This window comes from Castor canadensis, chromosome 13, assembly GCF_047511655.1.
Source record: "Castor canadensis chromosome 13, mCasCan1.hap1v2, whole genome shotgun sequence".
Lineage (NCBI taxonomy): Eukaryota > Metazoa > Chordata > Mammalia > Rodentia > Castoridae > Castor > Castor canadensis.
This window is the reverse complement of record NC_133398.1, coordinates 70,151,101-70,173,824: the sequence shown is the minus strand read 5'-3', so window position 1 is coordinate 70,173,824 and position 22,724 is coordinate 70,151,101. Positions and strand designations below refer to the sequence as shown.

The 22,724-nt window shown below is 44.3% G+C and overlaps 1 protein-coding gene across 1 annotated transcript in view; it reads left to right on the top strand.

Moving 5' to 3' along the window:
• The first annotated feature begins 4,840 nt into the window (after positions 1-4,840).
• Dmrt1 (doublesex and mab-3 related transcription factor 1) overlaps positions 4,841-22,724 on the top strand; it is a 98,787-nt gene continuing 80,903 nt past the window's right edge. The window contains exons 1-2 of the mRNA XM_074052644.1: positions 4,841-5,179; positions 8,915-9,098. Of these exons, the coding sequence (XP_073908745.1) occupies positions 4,841-5,179; positions 8,915-9,098 (523 nt within the window). The remainder of the gene's footprint in view (positions 5,180-8,914; positions 9,099-22,724) is intronic.

The following is a 22,724-nucleotide window of genomic DNA, read 5'->3' as shown; positions in this document are numbered from 1 at the left end:
ATAAAATGATGTATGTTTTTTCTGACAGTGAAAATAGTGTCTGTCAAGTGTTTACAAAAAAATAAGAGCATGTGGGAGCACTGTTTGGTGGTGAACCTTTACCTAGTATGCAAGAGGACCTGAGTTCCACGGTAATACTGCAAAAAAAAAAAAAAAGACTTTAAATAGCTTCATTGAAGTATAATATATAAGATATGTATTACAATATATAACAGAAAATTTACCTGTTTTAGTCATTCAACTAATTTTTAGTATATAAAATCTTGAAGCTCATATATACATATTTTTTATTTTTTTTTTTTTGCTGGGACTGGGGTTTGAACTCACGGTTTTGTGCTTGCAAAGCAGGCACTCTACTTGATCCACACCTCCATTCCATTTTGTTCTGGTTATTTTGGAGATGGGGAGGTCTCTCAAACTATTTGCCTGGGTTGACCTTAAACCTCGATCCTCCAGATCTCAGCCTCTCAAGTAGCTGGGATTACAGATGTGAGCCATCTGTTCCTGGCTAGACACTTTTAGAATTTTAGGCCATTCCATCACCTCACAAAACTCCTATATACCCATTTGCACTCACTCCCAGTTCCTACCCCTAACCTTAGTAATTATTAATCTATTTTCTATCTATATCGACTTGCCTCTTCTGGACATTTCATATAAGTAGGTGGTCTTTTGAATCTGGCTTCTTTTAGCATGTTTTCAATTTTCATCTGTGCTGTAGCATGTATCACTACTTCATTCCTTTTGACGGCCGAATAATATTTCATACATAGGTATACCACATTTTTGTTTATTTACCCACTGATGGGTATTATTTCAAATAAATACAATACTGCTATGAATTTTCATTTTTCTGGGGCATAAACACACGGGAGTAGAATTGTTGAGTCATATGCTAGATATTCAAAATGGCTATATAATTTTACATTCCCATCAGAAATATAGAGTTCTGATTTTTCCACACCCTAGCCAACACTGGCCATTGTCTATCATTTTGGTTATAGCTATGCTAGTGAATGTGAAGTGATGCCTCATTGTGATTTTGATTTGCATTTCTAGTAATTAATGGTATCAAATACCTTTTCATGTGCTGACTGGATGTTCACGTATTTTCCATGATCAAATGTCTGTTCAACTCTTGTGTCCATTTTCCAGTTGGACTATTTTTTTGGTTTTGTTTTGGTTTTTTGTTTGTTGTGCTAACCAGGTGTTCCACCACTGAGCTCCATCTCCAGTCCCTACTTTAAATTATCGAATCAGAATCATTCTTTGTACATTTTAGATATGAGACCCTTATCAGATATATAATAGCTAAATATTTTCTCAAAGTGTGTGACTTATCTTTTCACTCTTTTTCATTGTTGTGGCAGTACTGGGCTTTGAACTCGGACCCTCACACTTGCTAGGCAAGTGCTCTACCACTTGAGCCCTCTTTTCACTTTCTTAAGTTGTCTTTTACAGCACAACCTTTTTTCTTTTTTTGGTGGTACTAGGATTTGAACTCAGGCTTCTCCATTGCCAGGCAGGTGCTCTATAGCTTGAACAATGCCTCCAGCCCTTTTGCTCTGGTTATTTTGGAGATAGGGTCTGGCTTTTTGCCCAGGCTGGCTTAGACTGCAATCCTCCTATTTTATCTCCAGGAGCTGGGATGATAGGGGAATGCCACCATGCCCAGCTTTTTTTCCATGGAGATGGGTTCTTGCAAACTTTTTTTTGCCAAGGCTGGCCAAGAACCACAATCCTCCAGATCTCAGCATCCAAAGGAGCTAGAATTCCAGGTGTGAGCCACCACACTCAGCTACAAACATTGAATTTTGATGAAGTCCAATTTGCCAACTTTTCCTGTTTTCTTTTATCATCTGTGCTTTTGGTCTCATATCTAACAAGTTTTATCTAAGACATGTTTAGCCCCTTTTAAAACATGTTTTAGAAAAGCTACCTCTCTCCCACTTATGAGTATGTCGTGGACATGTTTCTCTGTCAATATATACACATCTACATCATTATTTTGGGGCTTTGGTTTCTGGAAAGAGGAAAAGGAAGAAAGACTACAGGACCAAGCTATTCAAAATGTCCAGTAGGTCCCTCTTCCTTTTGGGGGTCCTCCTACCTCACTCTTGGGTCATCTCCTGTGTGATCCCTCTTCTGTGGCTTGTGAATTAAAACTTCCCTTGGCTACTAACTCATCACAGCATTTTATGTTTCAGTACCTTGGTTACATAGGTTTCTACCCCCAGATTTTCTGTAGAGTTAAATCCTGTCAGCACAGATTCTAGTGTGTGATGCTTATAAGAAACATGTATTTCCCCATAATTTAAGATTTGCCGCTGCTTCTTCCTCCATCTATTTCATTTTCAAAAGCTGGACTGGTGAGGTGTGGTGGCCCAAACCTGCAATCCTCGTTCCTGGGGAGGCAGAGACTGGTAAGATCATAGTTTGAGGCCAGCTGGGCAAAAAGTTATCAAGACCTGCAAGCTGGATGTGGTGGTGCCCATCTGCCATCCTAGCCACGTGGGAAATGTAGATAGGAAGATCAACAGCCAGGACATAAATGTGTGACCCTGTTTGAAAAAATAACTAAAGCAAAAAGGCCTGGGTGTATGGCTCAAGTGGTACAGTGCCTGCCTGGTAAGCATGAAGCCCTGAGCTCAAAGCCCAGTACTACCCAAAATAGAAAAAAAAAAAAAAGTGGACTGAGTTTTGGAATGGCTCAGTTTATGTATAAAAGTGTAAATATATATATTCAAAAAGTAAATAGTGGCTATAGCAATTGACATGTATGGTTTTTGGAAGGCTTTAAGATACTGGGATATTCCTGAACAGAAGTGTCTGTCCTTAAGAGGTTTCAAAATGGGTGACAATTGCATCTTGGCGCCTGTCAGGAGTAGAGCTTCCCTGGCTTCCTGGGTAACATGTTAGGTGTTATGTAAAGTTAGAAGCTTCTTCAGGAAATAATTTTCAGACAACGAACACTAAGGGAGGAGAAAATCCACACTGAGAAGGGCTTGTGCCAGGGGCCTCAGAATTAGCTTGGGAAAAGCAATTTAGAGGGTTTCAGAGCTCAGCCCAGAGTATACCAGAAAGATGGCAGCTGGAGAGTCCTTCCAATTAGAAGCCAGGTTGGGGGGTGGCTGTGCCCCTTTGCAGAACTAACCCTCCTTGGACAATTGCCACTAAAGGTGGAGAAGGATGGAGAGGGTCAACAACCAGCCCATCCCAGCGGCTAGGAGTAAGAGGCTAGGAAATGCAGAGGTTACATGGTTCACTTGTGCTTTAAGACTTTGCTCCAGGTCACTTTTGTTTTGCACATGGAAACAATACCAGGCCCCTGTAAGAGCCCTGAGGATGTGTGCACAGAACCTACTGGAAAACTGAGAGAGGAAGAGACCAGCTGGAAGCTGGTGCAGACATTTGGACCTGAGGTGAGGACTGGCTTGAGGGAGACAAGTAGGGGTGTGGGAAGAACGATCAGAAGTCCTTAGGGACTGATTTGCTGGGCAACTGCAGAGAGGAGACAGACTTGGCACGGGTGTGTGTATGAGGGGGTTCAAAGAGCAAACCTTGGGAAAGGGTGTGAGATGTCGGGGTGGGGGGGTGGGGCTGGAGGATTTTTTTTTTCTGGCCGCACGACACTTGAACTCAGGGCTCACGCTTCCTAGGCAGGCACTTGAGCCACTCCTCGACCTCTAGAGGTATATTTATATGCAGTAAAATTTATATACAGTAAAATGTAGAATGAGTTTTGAGAAATATCTGTATGAAATCCCTCCCCCAAATTCAGGGAGTTTTGTTTTGTTTTGTTTATTGAGACAGGGTCTCCTATGTAGCCCAGGCTGGCTTCAAACTCATGTCTATTTCCCAGTGCTGGGACCACAGGCGTGCACCAAATTCAGTTTTTAAACTGAGTTTCACGTGCCTGCAGGGTCTAAGGGAAGCGGATTCAAAGACAAGAAGCTTATGTGCACCTGAAGAGAGAAGAAACACGGACTGGAATATATGTACTAGAAAGTTATGCAAGCCAGGAGGTAGAAAATCCTGTGACTAGGTGCAGAAGGAAATAAATAAGGGGTGAGAAAGCCCTAACCTTTGGCATCTTGGGGAGCACTCGCGCCCCCAACACTGAGGTTCTTATTCGCCAACATAAATCTAGACACGTCTTTTCCCAGACTTTCAACTCCTAAGCGACAAAGAAACCACTTTCTGAGTTGTCTGCTGCCAAAGCCTGCCCAATCGAATTGGAGAATCACCTCACCAAGACGGGTGGGGGAAGGGAGCTAGAGGACCCCACGGGGGGGGGGTGTCTTGCACCTCTTCCAAGCAGCTGCAAGGCTCCGGCTTGGCCTGGCTTGCACTTCCATGGTGCAGCGAGCTCTAGCAGCCAGGCCTCTGCACCTTGGAGAGCTCGGAGCTCTGCACGTCCGAGCCTTTGCAGCGAGCTTTTGCAGCGATCCTGCTGCAACCAGAGCCCTGAGAGCTTGCAGCTGGTGCAAGCTTGCACGCAGCGGGAGCGCCATGGCTGGAGTTGGGGGACAGTGGGCGTGGCCGCGCTCCCTCCCGCCGTCTCCCGCCTCTGCAATCCCGGGAACGTTCTGAAAAGTATCCAAAAGTTCTGCGCCGCGCGCGCCAAAAAAAAAAAAAAAAAAAAAAAAAAGGGCACAACCCCCCACCACTTCTGGCTTTGCGTGTCCCGACCTCGCCACTCGGGCTGCACCTCCGGTTGCGGCGCACACGTCTTGTGCGCCTCCTCCTTGCCCACCTCAGCGGTCGGCTGGTTGGGTGGCTTCTTTTGCAGCCGTCACCAGGAACGGGAGGCAGCCTTGCGCTGCTCTTTAGGGGCACCATGCCCAACGACGACGCATTTGGCAAGCCCTCCGCCCCGTCGGAGGCCCCCCACGCCCCCGGGGCACCGCCGCAGGGCAAAGCCGGAGGCTTCAGCAAAGCGGCCGGGGCACTGTTAGGGGGAGCTGGGGGCAGCGGAGGCGGCTCCGGCTCCGGCTCCGGGGCGTCGGGCCTGGGCGCCGTGAGCAAGAAGTCGCCGCGGCTGCCCAAGTGCGCTCGCTGCAGGAACCACGGCTACGCATCGCCGCTCAAGGGGCACAAGCGCTTCTGCATGTGGCGGGACTGCCAGTGCAAGAAGTGCAACCTGATCGCCGAGAGGCAGCGCGTGATGGCCGCGCAGGTGAGTGGGGGCGGCTGGGACCCGGGGTTCGACTGAGTTTTACAAACAAAACCTCTCAAGCGTGGCCGGTGCCACACGGGGTCCGGGGATCGGGAAGGACGCGGCGGTGTCCGCAGACTGTCGCGGCGGCGTCGGGCGGGAATTCCCCGCCACGTGGCGACGCGCTCAGGAAGGGTCGGGGACACGTCTCGGATCCCGCTCGTCGAGTAAAGACGTGGGGTTCTCTCCTTTTGGAGTCTCTGGGACCCCGGTCACTCTTGGAGCAGAGTTGCGGAGTGCGCTTGGCTTAGGGTTTCCCACGATCTTTAACCTCGTCCTGCAGTGTAGTTGCGGGGTTCGCTCAGCGTTGGGGGTATCCCACGACCTTTAATCCCAGGTTCTTTTGACTAACGAGTCCCCCGACTACCGACCTTGCACGCCGAGCAGAGTTGCCCCTAAGATAGTCCCCAGGATTTTTGATCCTGGCTGCTAAGAAGTGTTTCGGGGTTCGCCCCTTGCGGGAGTTCCCCAGGATCTCTGACTCAGGCCAGTGAAAAGAGAGTTGCGGGGTTCGCCTTTGCGGGAGTCTCGGGGATCTCAGATGCTGCGCCCAGCGAAGTTGCGCGGTGCTCTCCGTTGCGGGGGGGGGGGGTTTCCCACCGCGCGGGCCTCGTTCTATCGGCTGAAAGTTGCGGGGTCCGCTTTCCCCGGGTTCCGTGGTCCGCTTTCCCCGGGTTCCGTGGTCGGGGGAAAGGGAGACCCCGGGGCGCCCTTCCCCTGGTGGCGGGATGGAAAAGTCCCCGCACAGGACGCCACGCGGCGTGGTCTTCCCGGCTCTTGGCGTGTTCGCCCTCCGCGGGTCGAGGCCATTTTGAGCTGGGGAAATATTACCGTTTAAAAATTTGTGGTCCCGACCCTGGGTACTCAAATGCAAATTACTATATGTTTTAATTATGCTTAAGGATGTGTTTAAAAAAATGCAGGGGAAAATGTGCGTGTTGAAATTTTTGTCGGTTTTTTTTTTTCTTTTTAAAGCTCCAACAGCAGGCTAGTAATTGAACATTTTAACGGAAAAAATGTCTTTGGTATCCTAAAAGGATTTTTTTTTAGACGGCAATAATATACATTCTTTCCAGCTGAGGTGTTTCATCTTTTTAAGACAGGTTATTTAAAACGAAAAGATATCAAAGAAATGTTTGGTAACGATATGCTACTTTTGATTAGGAACGCGTTTGAAACCTTTTGAAAGTGATTTAGATGAGAAAGCTGAACGGGACTGCACCAATGCTTAAAGATGATATACTATGTGCATGGGTTTTTAAGGATGTGTCTTAAATTACATCTGTTCTAGCTTTACCTACTGCAAGGGCAGCCGATGGACGTATAGGCAGTTTCCCTTATTTTCTTTGTAGATTTTAGCTTAATCTATAGTGGTGAGAAGAATAGAACTAGGTGTAATCTCAAAATGATTGCAGTGAGGGTACCGAAAAAAGCTTAGGAACTTCTAAATTAGACTTGTAGGGAAGAAGATGGACGCAGAAGTTGACTTACAAGTAGCCTAGTTGGAGGGAATTTTCCTCAAAATGTAATAGAACATTTATTCTGGTGGGGATATTAATTTTGAATAATCTTTACCAGGAGGATGAATTTGGAGGAGGTTGTTTGCTGAGTTAAAAACAAAAGCAAATCATAGTTACTTTTAGGATGTGAAATTGAGGATTTTTTCACACCAGAAGCGTGCCATCCTTGAAAATGCACAGAACTACTTTTTAGTCGTTCTAAAGTAGTTTTGAAATTGATCTCATATATATAAAATCATTGCATTTTTAATCAATTGCCACCCCCCTTCCCGGTTTAAATAACATTTCCGGAACAAACCCGGAGGGAAGGTCTTTGTAAAAGTGTTCTGAGTTTATGGAATAGATAACCTAAGTGTTTTGGGTATGCGTGGGTGGAATTTGTGTAAATTGGGGTATAACTGTATTGTTATATGCTTTAGAGTTTTGCAGGTTTTTTTTTTTTTTAAAAACTCATTTCTGGTTAAAGTCATTGAGATTCTGTTTTTAAGGCTCTGGGTTAGTAATAGAAAATTCAAGATTGAAGCTTAATTTTAGTCTTGAGTAGATTATTTAAAGGTTATCTTTTCTGAGTTAAAGACTTTTTTGGTTATGAGTAAATGTTAACTCCAAATGAGTCAGCTAAGCTTGAACTTTAGTTTTACTAAAGCAATATTTAGATTGTAGTTGTATTTCTGACTTACCATTTGATTTTACCTTTTAGCTTCTTTTGGGGCCTCTGAGGTATAGGCACTTAACTTTCTCCTAATCACTAATAGTCAGTTTCAGCAAAAGTTACACGTAGTAAACAAAAACAATTTTATTTTCCTTGAGCCTTTTCCCCCCAACTTTTAACAATGTTATTTAAAAGAGGATAAGTTGAAGAGTTTCTAAGCTAGTCAGGTTCTTTCCTGTCTGGTTATGGTTCACCTTTAACTCCTACCCCAAATATCACACACCTGGCCTCTCCCTGTCTCCTTACGGCCAACCTCTGCCTCTTTCAGGGGGTTCAACAGCCCACTGCTTCTCAGGAGCCCCCCAAGCCCTGGGAAATTCTGCAGAGTTTCCTAAGCAGCTGTTGCCTTTCCTGTCCACCTTGTTCCAGATAGTTCTCCTCCTTCCTCCTGGCCGGATCAGGTCTTACTCATCCCATTCTTCAAGGATCTGCTGGTATCCTACCTTGACTGAGTTTTTACATTTTAAAGAAACTTAGATCTGAATTTCTTGTGTAGGATGGTGTATACCTCTCTCGTGGTGTTTCTCACACTTTGTCTTACAATCACAGACTTGCTTTGCTTCCTTTTAAATAGCGAGGTCAGTGAGGAACTTGGGGTCTGATCTAATCTCACTGGTTCATGTTCCCAGTACAGGAATGAAGGGGTGGGTGACCATTCTCCTTCCTGGTCTTTCAGAGCCTTTTCTTTTTTTAGTGGTGCTGGGGTTTGAACTCAGGGCTTCCTGCTTGCTAGGCAGGCCCTCTAGAGCTTGAGCCATGCCTCTAGCCCTTTTTGCTATGGTTATTTTAGGGTCTTGCTTTTTCGCCCAGGCCAACCTGGACTGTGATCCTCCTATTTAGGCTTCCTGCAGTAACTGGAATGACAGGTGTGCACCCAGCTTTTTCCCCCCTGGTTGAGATGGCGCCTCATGGTCTTTTCTTGCCCTAGCTGGTCTGGAACAATGGTCTTCCTGATCTCAGTCTCCCAAATGGCTAGAATTATAGGTGTACACCACTGGCACCTGGCTTTTTCTTTTCTCCCTGTTCCTTTTTTGTTTTGAGACAGGCTCTCACCTTATAGCTTAGGCTGACTTCAAACTTGAGATCCTCCTGCCTTAGCTCCTGAGTGCTGTGACTACAGTTGTGCACCACCACGCCCAGCTAATCAGCTTATTCTGTTCTTGAGATTGAACTGCCTTCCTTTGTGATTCTACAGCTTTCCCTTACGTCCTGATATGTCTACACACTGAAATCTGTAGCAAGCAGTTTTGGTCCGATACCCTGACTCCAAACCATTTTCTAGCTTTGGTTGCATATTGTACGTTCCTGGGCAAGACAGATCAAAGAAATGAGAAATGAGAGCTGTTCAGATCTCATGGGGGTGGAGGGGGACAGACACACGAGTGAATGGGGGTGGGGGTGTTTTGGCAAAGCCACACAGGAGACTGTAGTGTTGGAGGGTGACTCGGTGTTCCTTGCTTTCAGGTGGCTCTGAGAAGGCAGCAGGCACAAGAGGAGGAATTGGGCATCAGCCACCCCATCCCACTGCCCAGTGCGGCCGAGCTGCTGGTCAAGAGAGAGAGCAATGGTGGCAACCAGTGCCTCATGACCGAGGGCAGTGGCTCCTCGCAGCCTCCACCGGCCAGCACTCCCACCACTGTGGCCTCAGGTAACCTTGGGGGGGCGGCGTACTGGAGTTCCTATGCCGGCTAGCACGAGGGAGGTAGAAGGACTGCAGTCACTAAAAAAGTCTGAAGACCCTTCTGAGCCACCCAGAATATCTAGAGCTTCTAGGACTTTCTTGAAGGATTCTGCCTCTGAAGGTCTGCTTTGGCGGCCTCACAAGGCCATGACCTCTAAAAGTGAAGGTTCAGCAGCCTTCCTTGCCTGCTGGTTATTAGGCAGGAGTCAGAATCACAGTGTGAAGGCAGAGTGACATTGTTCACACCTCACCTCAGTCCATGACTCTGTTTTGTGGTTCTCTTGGGTAGGGATGCGGTGGGGGGACTAAAGATCCTTGTCTCAGAATTGGAAGTCCCTTTCTCCAGCAAGGACTGAATTGCTTTGGGATAGTGTCTGAAAAGGCCAAATCCTAGATGTCAAGTCTGTATGAGTCTGGGAAGGTTCCTGTCCTGGGTGCTGAGTGCTGTTCCGGGGGTGACACATGTGTACTCATCTCACTTCATTCTAAGAGTCACTCTCTGTCAGGCAGGAGATAGTGATCCCTTTTAGCACACATGAAAACGGACGTGTAGGAAGCCAGGTGACTGGTCAAGTTGCCTGAACGAGAAAGTCTATGAACTTGTCCATCTGCCTCCAGAACCCAACCCCAGTGCTTTCTGTACTGGGCCTCCAAACTGCCCAGGACCACAGCGCTGTGAAGCTTGCTGCCCACTCTGCAAGCCCCAGTCCCAGGTGGTTATTTAAGTTTAAAGACATTTCAGTGAAGTATAATGAAAACATTCCCTTCCTCCAATGTGCTAGCCACATTTTGAGTGCTCAGTAGCCACATATAGCTGAGGGCTGCCATATTGAAAAATGCATTTCCATCTCTCAGAAACTCATTTGATGGTGGTGGCCTAAAATGCAGGGGCTGTAGGGAATCCACCAAATATCTGTTGAATCTGCCCAAAAATACCACAACTGAATACTGTAGTCCTCCTTACATGAGGGGAATAAACTTTAAGGCTCCAACAAACGCCTGAAACTTAGATTACTCCTGAACCCTATAAAAGTGTGTACAGCTGGGCTCCAGTGGCTCACACCTGTAATCCTAGCTACTCAGGAGGCAGAGACCAGGAGGATCAAGGTTCAAAGCCAGCCTGGGGAAATAGTTCAGCAAGACCCTATCTCGAAAAATGTATCACAAAAAAGGGTTGGTGGAGTAGCTCAAGGTGTAGACCCTGACTTCAAACCCCAGTACCACAAAAGTGTATATACATATATACATACATTCTATATGTATTTGAAATAGCATTTAATGTATACCCTACATATATACATGTATACCCAGTTTGAAGTATGTTTTTTCCTATTCCTGTATCTTTATCTGTGATAGTTTAATTTGTAAATGAGGTACAAGAGATTAATAATAACTAATAGTAAAATAGAATAATTATAGCATTATATGTAGCAACAGTTACCTAAAACTTACAGACTGCTTATCCCTGCAATTTTCCATTTAATATTCCTGGACTGTACTTGACCCCAGGTAAGGAAAATTGCAGAAAGAGGAACTCTGCGTTAGGGAACTGTACACATACTGAGAGTCTCAGAATGTCTTAGGGTCTGCCACAGCTCCCCGAACTACAGCCTTGCCATTTGGTACCACCTTAGCTAAGTTCTCATGAACTATTCAGTTTGCTGGGCTGAACCACTGACTAAATTTGGCTCAACTGCACTTCAGTAACTAGCTGTGCAACTTTGGATAAATCACTTAAGCTCTCTGGGTCTTTTATTTCCACTTTTCAAAAATGAGAGGGGGGCGTTCCTGGGGAGGCATCTTAAAAGATCCTATGAGTCCTGGCCGTTGTAAAGAAGGAGTAGGTTAAGTACTCAACAAGAAAGCAGGTAGCTGTGTCTGTGTGTCTGTCTCTGTATTACTGGAGCTATGGATCCTATAAGGACAAGATACAGAGGCTCCTGGACTTTGCTGAGAAACCGAGGGTAAATTGAAATGTCCTTAGTGGAAATGCAGTCTCTACACCTAGGCTACTGAACATAATAACTTAGCAACACAGGATCTTGTAACACATTGGTGATTTATCTTCGTGATCCTGTGGCTAAAAAGGGAGCTGTGACTGTCTCTGTTGCTGTGCAGGTGATCATACCTCCTATTGCTAGCTTGGGAAATGATCAGAGTTCAACATGTCATTTCTAGTAGAAGTACATCATTTTCCACCAGCTTTGTACCATCATAAAGTTGAAAAATCATGTGCTGAACTCTGGTCCTCTTCTCTCTCTCTCTTTCTCTCTCTCTTTTTTTTTTTCTTTTTTGATTGGTTGCTTGTAGTGTATACTTAGAACAGTTTGCAAACTTTGCTCTTCATAGGACAGAAGAGGTTCTGGCAGGGTATGCCAGAGTGGCCCTGGGGAGGGGGACAGAAAGGAGCCACAAAGGAGCCACAAGACTGGATTCAGGCTCCAGGAGGGTGTAACCAGATCCCCGTCTGCCTCTGGAGCCATACTTTAGAGTTATCCTGACTTCTGGAACCAGCACTGAAAAGGAAGGGGAATGTCACAGTGTGTGTTGTGGTTATTTGCTGAGGCACAGGTGGGGAGGCATTGCCCTGGGAGGCTCACTGTGCCTTCCACAGGAAGATGGGCTGTCCACTGGCTGACTTAGCCCTGGGGGCCAGGAGCACAGGTGGTTGTCCATCCCAGACTTCTAGACTGAATGAGGTTGTGAACAAGAGGGAACTGGGAGATGCCAATAGAATTAAACTACAAAATACAGAGACAGAAAAAGAAAGAGGGAGGGGGAAAGAGAGAGAGTGAAAATCAGAGCTAGAAGAGAGTCCTGAAGCTTTTAGGGAGCAAAGAGAGGCCAACACTTTAGATAGCTCGCTAGTAACAAATACATAGCTTCTATTCATATTTCAGAGATTTATCTAAAGTAACATTTAACTTGTACAGGTAAATGGTAAACATTTTTAACAAGCATAAATGCATTCAATGAAAGATTATTGTTCTAATGCTAGCGTGTAGTTCTCTGATGTACTGCGTGTGAGGACTGTGTGTCTGTTTATCCTTTTCATACATATACAGACATACCTGCACTATTCACATATTTAATATAATGGGGTATAACGGTCCCACTTGTTGCAAATAGTGTTTTTTAATTTAACACAGCTTGAAATTTTTTACTAGCCTAGAATTCCATTGTACAGGTGTAGAAGGACAGGATTTAAAACAACTCAGTGAAAGTCAGGAATCACAGGCACTGTCATGGGGCAGTAAATCCGCTAATGTGTCTTACCTGGAGACACCGCTAGCCTTCTGCTTCCTGGTACCTGTTGCCTAGTGTCTCTAGTGTGTTCCAGGCCAGTGGCTTGGTGAAATTTAGTAGATTTTTATGTCCTTGAAGTCCAGAAGTGACAGAAATGTGTAAAAATTATTGCTGAGGTTATTGGCTAAATTCTAGGGACACTTCGAAGGAAATTGGATTTACCAAGCTGTGTTTCATTTGTTGGAGAACCAAGGCCTCTGAGTAGGATAACTCACATTAGAAGACAGTCTGCAATCCTTAGTCAGATACTGGCTCAGATTGACTAAGGATTGACTAAATATGGGTAATGGGTTGTTATTTTCTTCTGAGTGTGGGTGTTAGTGTGAAAAAAAAAAAGCAATTGTCTGCTCATTGCTGGCTCCCATACCAGCAAGAACCCCATGTTAGCAGGTACACTATTGATTAGCAAATAGTTTCTTCCCAGCCATTTTTGGGGCACATAAGAAAGGTGGGTATTTTTGGGTTATACAGGACAATGACTTAACAATTTCAGCATTTCTTCTCTGGCTTCATCTTTTGAATTTTAGCATAAAATGTAATTTTTTTTAGTTCAAAGGTTACCAGCTAACTTTTTTTTTAATTTCAGGCATTCTTCCTCTGTGAATTTGGGCTCCTCTTTTATATTCTAGCTCTCTTTTAGCCTCTTCTGTGTGCTAGATTGCTGTTCACTGAGGTCTTCATAGTTCTTTGCCTCTCCTTTTCTGCACAGAAACTGCCAGATGAAGGGCTGCATTGTAGACCATTCGTTTCTGCATGCATGTCCTTTGTGAGGACCTGAATGTTATCACTCGTGGTCCCTCCCTTCTGGAGCACCCTGGACTTCCATCCACACGCACATCCACCCTCCCCTGGATCAAGCCACCTCCCACCGTCTATGGCTTTCCCTGGCACTCCTGCCTCCCCTGGGGCCCAATGGCAGCCTTTCCCTTCTGCTAGAAGGGTCACTCAGGTCTTTGCCTAATAGTGGAGAGACCCCCTCCTTCACTCGTCTCTAGTAATTCACTTTGAGAGGACACACCAGTGGGGAGCACATTCGTTGTGTGTCTTACATGTTTAAATATATTACAGACATGAACTGTGGCAGTTTGAAAATGCAGCAGTGTACCTGTGCAGTTTTACCAGTGAGAGAAGGTTGATGAATTAACAACTGACAATACCGAATTACATTTTTAGAAAAAGAAAAAAAAAAAAGACTTCAGGTTTACAACAAAATTGAGAGGAAGGTAGAGATTTCCCTTATAACCCTGGCCCCACACAGATAGAGCTTCCCCCACTGTCAGCTAAATTGTCCACTACAGTAGTACATTTGCTATTGTTGGTGAACTTGAATTATCACACAGAGTTCTTGGTGTAACTCAGGTTCATTGCTGGTGTTGTACAAATGTATAATGAGATGTGCCCATCATCACAGTATTGTATAGACTACTTCCACTGTCCTAACCTCCTTGTGGGGTTATTAAATTTAAAATGAAAGTTCAGTTTTTATCTGTGCAGTTTTCCAACACTGGGAGGAAGGAAGCATTTTATTCAAGTGAATAATAAAAAGCATTTTAGACAAATTGGATTAGAAATTTATTTTCAAAGGATTCTTGCCACGTAAGAGAGATGGGTTCTATTTGATTTGAGACAGCTCTCAAGCAGGTAAAGCCTAGGGTTTTTTTTTTTTTAAATCTTCAGGTAAAAGCATGTCCAAATTTTACTTTCAGGGTCAAAGAAATTTCTGTTTTCCAACAAAGCAAAATTCCTTAAATTGAGGCTATACTTGGAGGCTCAAAGGAAAGAAAACTAGATGATAGTGATGGTTTTCATAGCCTACTGTTTTAAATAATGGCTCAGTCTGTTTTGCTTATTCAAGGTCAGTCTGCTTACATATCAAATACAACAGTTTAATTGGCCTGATAGAAATTCTCTGTGGTTGTATCTTAGTAAACTGTACTTTTTTAACAGCAAAGTCCAGAGATAGTAGCTTACCAGTTAGCCTACCTTTGACTAAAAAGGACATCAGGTAGAGCCATGAAAAAACAAATACAGAGTTTAAAGTCACAACTAAGTTTTATGCCAGTACACATGAAAACGTAAAAAATTGATTTGTTTATATCTGTCTCCTTTCTGAGAAATCTTAAGGGAAAAGATTAATTTTCATTCTTCATTTTATTCATCTGTGCATAGTGCTTTATAGTTGATGGGTAATAAACCTTTGTGGAATGAGTGAAGAAGTGGCGGTTAAATTTGCAGTTGTGTTTAAAAACACTAGGTAAGTGATCATGAGCACATCTGCAGATGTCATAGAGAAAAATCATTGATGTTAGTGCACATCTCATATATTTTTAAAAAGTATTTGAATTTTTAAAATGGCTGAAAATTCAAATGTCAGTTCTTAACTGCTTATGGTATAATCCATATATTATTCAACTCATCTGTTAAAATGTACAATTCACAATTCAGTGTTTTTAGTGAATTCATAGGGTTGTGTCATAATCACCAGAATCTAGTTTTGGAACATTTTTGTCTCTTTCTCTAAAAGAAACTGTATCTATTAGTGGTCACTCCCCATCCACTCCCCACGCCAGCTCTAGGCATCCACCAGTGTACTTCTGTCTCTACAGATTTGCCTGTTCTGGACATTTTATGTATTAGGCATTTCACATAAGTGAAATAAGATGCGTAGCTTTTTGTGTCTGGCTTACTTCGCTTAGCCTGCTGGCCCAGGTTTAACCATGTTGTCACATGGATTTATTATTTATTATTAACTCTTTTTATTACCAGTTAATGTCCTACCGTATAGATAGACCACGTTTCGTTTTCCATTCATCACTTGGTGGACATCAGGGTTGCTTAAACTTTTCAGCCTTTACGGGTAATACTGCTGTGAACATTTGCACAAGTTTTGTGTAAATGTATGTTTCATTTTCTATCCCAGGGATGGGCATTGCTGAGTGATGGTAACCCTATGGCTAACATTTTGAGGAATTGCCTGACTGTTCTCCAAAGAGGCTGCACTATTTTGCATTCCCACCAATGGCATATGAAAGATCCAGAAAATTCATACTTAACTTTTTAAAATAAAGATTTAAGTGTAAGAGATAAGATCCAGTCAAACTCTCAGAAAGTTAAAACCGGTTGGGGTCTCCTTGATGACCTGAGAGTTGATGCAAACGGGCAGCTGTCCTTCATGTTACCACTGGGCGAGGTTAGTTCACAAGGACTCTTAAAGTTTATCTATCGCCAATAGTTGGTCACAGCAGTGGGGGACGTCCATGGATGGGGACACTAGGTGCTGTTCTTGTGAGTTGCAGCCTTCCATTTGCTGCTGTAGGAAGCTCTAGGAATGTCAAAAGGCTTTCTGTGTCAACAATTTCCCTTGACTGCCCCAGGAGTCCTCAAGCCATGTATTCCTGCTTGTCTGCTGGCTTAAGGACCCTGCTCACTGCCCCCCACCCTCAGCCTCCTATTTCTCTTTCACTGTTTTTGTCTTATTTGCTTTATTAACTAAATTATTTTTAAACTTTCCTTTATTGTGATAAAATGTACACAGCATTTGAAATATACTGCTTTAACTGTTTTTAAGTATGGAATTAAGTGCTTTCAAGTTAGGCAGCCATCACCACCACCATCCATTTCCAGAACTTTCCAAACTGAAACTCTGTTCCCATTCAGCAGCAACTCCCCCGCTCCCCTACAGTAACTAACTTTTGACTGAGGGCAGCCTCCTGTCTGCTCTGCTGTCTTCAAAGCTTCCAGGCCTTTGAAATCACCTGGAGACGCACTTTTGCTAAGATGATTCCTTTTATCTCTGCCAGCATCCTTCCTTTTGTCCTTCCTCCCAGCCCCCAACATTGTACTGTATTGTTGACTTCTGTTTTTGTTTTCAGCACCGGTCTACTCTATTCCTCTGGGTAATGGAGACTAGCATCTGTCAAGGCACAGGTTTGTAGGGCAAGGGCACAAGGAAATACACATGAGCACCTTATTCAGGAAACATGTCACACCTTTGCCAGATGATCTGGACTGTGAGCTTAGGAGTCCTCGGTTGTCCCAGGGAGGAAGGGAAGAGCAGCGGGGACAGAAGTGTCCTTCCCAGGCTCTAGCTGCTGGTTCTTCATTTGTCAGATCCTTTGGCAGCTTTTACCCCCAACCATGCAAGAGCATTTCTGCTTTTCTCTCCGTCTGACGTCTTACTTTCTTTTGTGGTACTGGAATTTGAACTCAGAGCTTCCCTCTTTGCTAGGCAGGCACTCTACCACTTGAGCCATACCTCTAGCCCTTTACTTTTCAATTGACAAAAAAAATTCAATTCACAGAACTGTTTTTGACTCCTCTGTGAAGATTCACACAAATATTGATTACTGTTGCTGGACAAATTACATTTCAAACCAAGTTTACTCTAGTTCCTTGAATCTGTAGGTAGGCAGACTTCATAATGGCTAATCTGGTTTTACTGACCAGACTATGAGGCATGCTTTCCAGAAAAAAAACAAACGAGTAAGAGACTTTTAAAGTAGACTATAGCTAGCTGTGGGTTGTCAGAAGTAAATATTGATTTGGTGTTACAGTAATTGCAGATTTTCTAAGGTTTATTGGCAGTAAGAACTAGTAGGTATCGGCTTTAGCCATCCAAAGTCAGTTCACTTCACTGTACACTAACAGATGACTTACAGTATTGATTTCTGCACTTACAAAGCTGTCCCCTCTTTTTGAACTTCCCCTTCATTCTAGTCTCAAGGTTTCGGTAGCTTATCTAAAATATATGGAGCATGCATTAATTCAGTGGAGCAGATTGCATTCATCAAACACCCATAAATGTTTGCTGAACTGAATTGAGTTCATCTCTGCCAGCGAGTCCGATCTTGGAGCAGGAGTCCCTCCCTTCTTTCTTATCTTTCTTCTTTCTAGTTTCCCATTTTATTTATTTATTTAACATATTCATTGTACAATTGCCTTGGGCCAGACTCTAGCTAGGTGTGTGATATACAGCAGTGCATAAAACATGTCTCATGAATGTCCTATTTCTAGGGGATGGAGACAGCTGATAAATAAACAAACAAGGAAGGAAGTGGTATTATGAAGAAAAACCAAGTGAGAGGATAGATGTGACTGGTGGCACAGTGGATGGTTTAAATAGGATGGTCCTGGAAGGAAGGCCCCTCAGAAGACTATTATAAACTGGAACTAGACCTGAATGATAATGAACTTTTTTGGTCAGGGTCTGTGGAGGAGCAAGGTAAGACTGCTTACAACAGGCAGGCAGCCAGTTATCTGGAGGCTGTGAGCAGGTGACATCTGTCGGGGCTGCATCACGCGGGCAGTGTAGATCAGGGAAGGAGTTGGGATTTTATTAGCGTGCCTTGGAAAGTTATTGGTGTGAACGGTGTGACCTGGTTTACTTTTGTCAAAGATCTCTCTGTGGCTGTGTGCTGTGTGGTTTAAAGGACCCAAGTGGGAGTGGAGATTAATATAAAGGTCACGTTCCTTGGATGGGGTGGTGGCAGTACAGATGGGAAGAAAGGGTGGGACATATGGTCTATTTCGGAGGTAAGGTTTGGTATCATCTTGGTAGATACTGTTAGTGGCTTTCCCTCCACAGAGCAATTGCCACAGCATTATCGGGACGAGGACCTTGTTGGGGGTTTGCTGGGTGAGGAGTTTTTTATTGGTATTGTCAGCAGAATGATGGCCTCTGAAAGAAGTGTAAGCTCTGAAGCCCAGCATGGTGGTGCACATCTGTAATCCCAGCTGTTTGGGAGGCTGAGGCAGAAGAAATGAGTGTTTAAGGATATCCTGTGCTACATCATGAAACCCCATTAAAAAAATTTTTAAAACCCCCAAAAAACTGGGAACGTGGCTCAAGTGGCAGAATGCTTGCCTAGCAGGTGTGAAGTCCTGAGTCCAAATCCGTTCTCCCCCCCCCCATAAAAGGTACATGCTCCAAATCCTGAAGCCTATGAAGATGTTACTTTAGATGCAACTTTGCACATGTCATTGAGTCAAAGATCTTGAGTTGATCCTGGATTTTCTGGGATCTAACGGCATGAATCCTTAAAAGTGGAGAACCTTCCTAGCTGTCCCAGAGATGCCATGGCACAAGGTGACATAGCCTAAGAGAATTGACCCACTGCTGTTGCCTTTTTTTTTTTTTTGGCAGCATTGGGGTTTGGACTCAGGGCCTCACACTTGCTAGGCAGGTGCTCTTACCACTTGAGCTACTTTGCCAGCCCCTACTCTGCCAGCCATTTTTGTGTGATGGGTTTTTTCAAGATAGGGTCTTGGGAACTATTTGCATGGGGCTGGCTTTGAACCATGATCCTCCTGATCTTTGCTTCCTGGGTAGCTAGGATTACAGATGTGAGCTACTAGCAACTTGCTACTGGCTTTAAAGGTGGAGGAAGTCCCCTTGCTCACTCCAAGGAAGGCAGGAGTCTCCAGTGGCTTAGAACAACCTTCATCTGAGAGCAGGCAAATAGGGCCTCAGTCCTACAAACACAAGGACCTGAGTTCTAACCAGCAATCTTCATGAACAGAGAAAGAGATCTCCCTGCTCTGCAGACCTGTTTCATACTGTGGGCCCATAGAGCTGAAAATCATAAAATTGTGTGATTTAAGCCACCAGATTTGTGGCAGTGAGAGAATTAATGCAGTGGGCATAGTTTAGAATCCACAGTTCCCTTGTTGGTGAGGTCGAATATAGTTTTCTATGTGTCAGGTAACTTTTTCAGTGAACACCAGTTGAGTGTGTCCCTTCCAACCTCCAGGAGTTCTGTATTTATCACTGAGATTGGCCCTACTACTTTGTGTTTTTATTTTTTATTTTATTCATATGTGCATACAGTGGGTCATTTCTCCCCCTTTGCTCCCTCTTACCCCCCCGCCCCCTCCCTCTCCCCCCCCCGCCCCCTCCCTCTCCCCCCCCGCCCCCTCCCTACCCAGCAGAAACTCTTTTGCCCTTATCTCTAATTTTGTTGAAGAGAGAGTATAAGCAACAATAGGAAAGACCAAGGGTTTTTGCTAGTTGAGATAAGGATAGCTATACAGGGGGTTGACTCACATTGATTTCCTGTGTGTGTGTGTTACCTTCTAATTTAATTCTTCTTGATCTAATCTTTTCTCTAGTTCCTGATCCCCTTCTCCTATTGGCCTCTGTCGTTTTAAAGTACCTGCTTTAGTTTCTCTGTGTTGAGGGCAACAAATGCTAGCTAATTTTTTAGGTGTCTTACCTATCCTCAAACCTCCCTTGTGTGCTCTCGCTTTTATCATGTGATCAAAGTCCAATCCCCTTGTTGTGTTTGCCCTTGACCTAATGTCTGCATATGAGGGAGAACATACGATTTTTGGTCTTTTGGGCCAGGCTAACCTCACTCAGAGTGATGTTCTCCAATTCCATCCATTTACTTGCGAATGATAACATTTCGCTCTTCTTCATGGCGGGGCATCTTGGCTTGGTTTCCACAACTTGGCTATTGTGAATAGTGCTGCAATAAACATGAATGTATGGCCCTACTACTTTGTTTTACTTGTGTGTGTGGTACTGAGTTTTGAACTCGGCCTCACACTCGCTAGGCAAGCACTCTACCACTTGAGCAACACCTCCATTCTTTTTGTTTTTACTTTGATTTTCAGATAGGGTCTTGCACTAACTTTTTGCCTGGACTGGCCTTGGACCAGTGATTCTCCTACCTCTGCCTCCTGAGTAGCTGGGGTATAGGCATGCACCACCGCACCCAGGTGCTTGGTGTTTTAAATGGTTAACTATATGAATCTGACTGCAGACAGCCTACAGAGACAAGAGGAGCCACAGGACTGAGTCCTGATCACTGCACTCCAGAGGGCAAGCAGAGGACCAAAAGCTGCAGCTCTTCCAGTTCCCGTTAGGCCATTATCCAGGGACTGGTTTGAAAACCCTAGGAAGCTCAAATCTTTTACACCAAGTGCCATAGTTTTCATTACAGCCTATGCACTTCCTCCTGTGTGTTTTAAATCATCTGTAGATCACTTATAATAACTGATTCCATGTAAATACTGTGTAAATAGTGTTATAATGGACTGGGAATATAGCTCAGTGGTAGAGGACTTGCCTAGCATGCAAAAGGCCCTGGGGTTGATCCCCAGCACCACCACCAACATATATTCTATTGTTTAGGGAACAATGACAAGAAAAAAACTGGCCTTCACATGCTCAGTAGTTCAGTGCAGACACAACCCTGGGAGGCCTATCTGTATAGCACATGGAGGAAGTGAACAGTGCTCAAACCACGAGTGCTGGAGAGAGAGGGTCTGTGAGGCAGAGGAGGTGACAACAGGGTAGGCCTACACATCACCTCATTCATACGAACTCAGTATGGTTCATGTCTTACCTTTTGGATCTTTTCTGAGATTTTCTTTGGAATATATTTGGTGATAGTTGATTGAATTCTCAGATGCAGAACCTGAGAATAGGGAGGAGCTGACTGTCTAGTTAGATATTCTGGTTAAGAGACTTATCTTTTCTTACCGGTCATGTCAAGTTGCTTGATATCAAAATGCATGTTGCTCTTCAACCGTTTGAAAGACGTGTTACTGGTTGCATCCATGTAGAGCGAGCATTATCAATTAGTACCGTGTGACAGTGCCGGGCTTCCCTGGAGGAGTGGCATATGCAGTGAACAGTGTTATGTGACACGCCATACTCAGGACTCTGGGGTTTGGAGGTGATACCTTCAGCAAAGCAGAGTTGAGCACCATCGATACCATGCTGCTCCTCACAGGAGTGTCAGAAGGCACACATTTGGAAACTACCAGAACGTGTGCCTGAGGTTAAGAAGCAGGGGTGTCAGCGCAGACCTGCTGGGGACAAGGGAGTGTCATGATTTTCCCACACTTGGACATCACCACCGTCAAGAAACGTGCAGAAACGGAACTGGGTGTGTCTCCCTGTTCACTGTGAAAGGGAGTCATTTACGTGGAAACGAGCACTCTAGTTTTAAGTGCTTCATTTTAGGAGTTTTCCTTTAAAAGAAAAAAAAAAGCTCCCAAACCTGTGTTTATTTGAAAATACAATGTTAGAGTTTTTTCATGAGGGGCAAAACAGAGCGATAGTGTGTCAAGGACACTCCCCAGCTAATGCAGACACCGAATGCAGTAGGTAAGGAGTTAGCGAGGAGCAGCAATGTACAGTTACGTAATTCCCCATTAGCCAGTTTGAGGGGGTCTGAGATTATCGCCCAGCACCCCATGCCGGGAGATGCTACCTCGCACAGCCCCATCTTCCACTTGATGAGGGAGGAGTTAATTTCCTTATCATTCTCTTCCCCCCATTTTTATCTGTGAGATGGAATTATGAGTTATAGGGGAAAGGAGTGAGAGGCACATCAAAGGGTTTTTGTGGCTTTGAATGAGGGGCCTGTATTGGCTTGGGGTTGTTAGCTTTGGGTGTCCTCCTTCATCGTGAAGCACCTGGGGTTTGTTTTGGTTTAAAGATGTAGATAAACTAGAGAGAATCCAGGGGAAGGGCAACAAAAATGATGTATGACCTGGAGAGAAGGAGAATACAGTCTATAAATATTTGAAAGGTAATATAAAAGAGGGAGAGAGATTATTTGTAGCAGTGGAGGGGCATTTGACAGCTTGCATCCAGCAGCAGGGGAAAACTGGGAAGGGCTGAAAAAAAAAAAAGCATAATAAGGGAGATGAAGCCAAAGAAGTGTAATTCTCACATTAGTTTATTCTGCCACGAGCAAGAATGGCAGGGTAAGCGAGGATCTTCAAACCCAGGACCCACACGTGATTGTGACTCATGTCCTAATTCCTCCCGGTGCTTTACTCCTTGCCTCCTAAGTGTGAAGTTTGCTTAATTTCTGTCTCTTCAGTAAGAATTCTCCTACAACCAGCCCTCTTTTACTGAGTATCTGCCTTGTGGCGGGTATGGTCTCAGCTGCTTTGTGGTTCATGTTTTCATTCAGTTTTTGCATTTAGTCATTTGTAAAACCGAGACTATTTTTTCCACTTAAAAGGAAATTGAGACCCAACTATTGAATGGCAGGGTTGGGCTTCAAATCAAGGTTTGTGACTCACAGCCCCCTTGACCCCAGATACGGAGGCCGTGACAGCAGTTGGGACCCAGTAGGTGATCAGGTAAATAATTTGTATTCAGGTGCAGGGGTAAGTAAAATAGTTGGTGTTCAGGGCTCTCTTTGCTTTTCTTTTCTCTGTTTCTTTTCCTTTCTTGAGAGAGACTTTGTTAGTAAGTGCTATGTTATTAATAAATTAAATTTTCCTTAATGAAAATCTAATATATTAGATTTATTAATACATTTA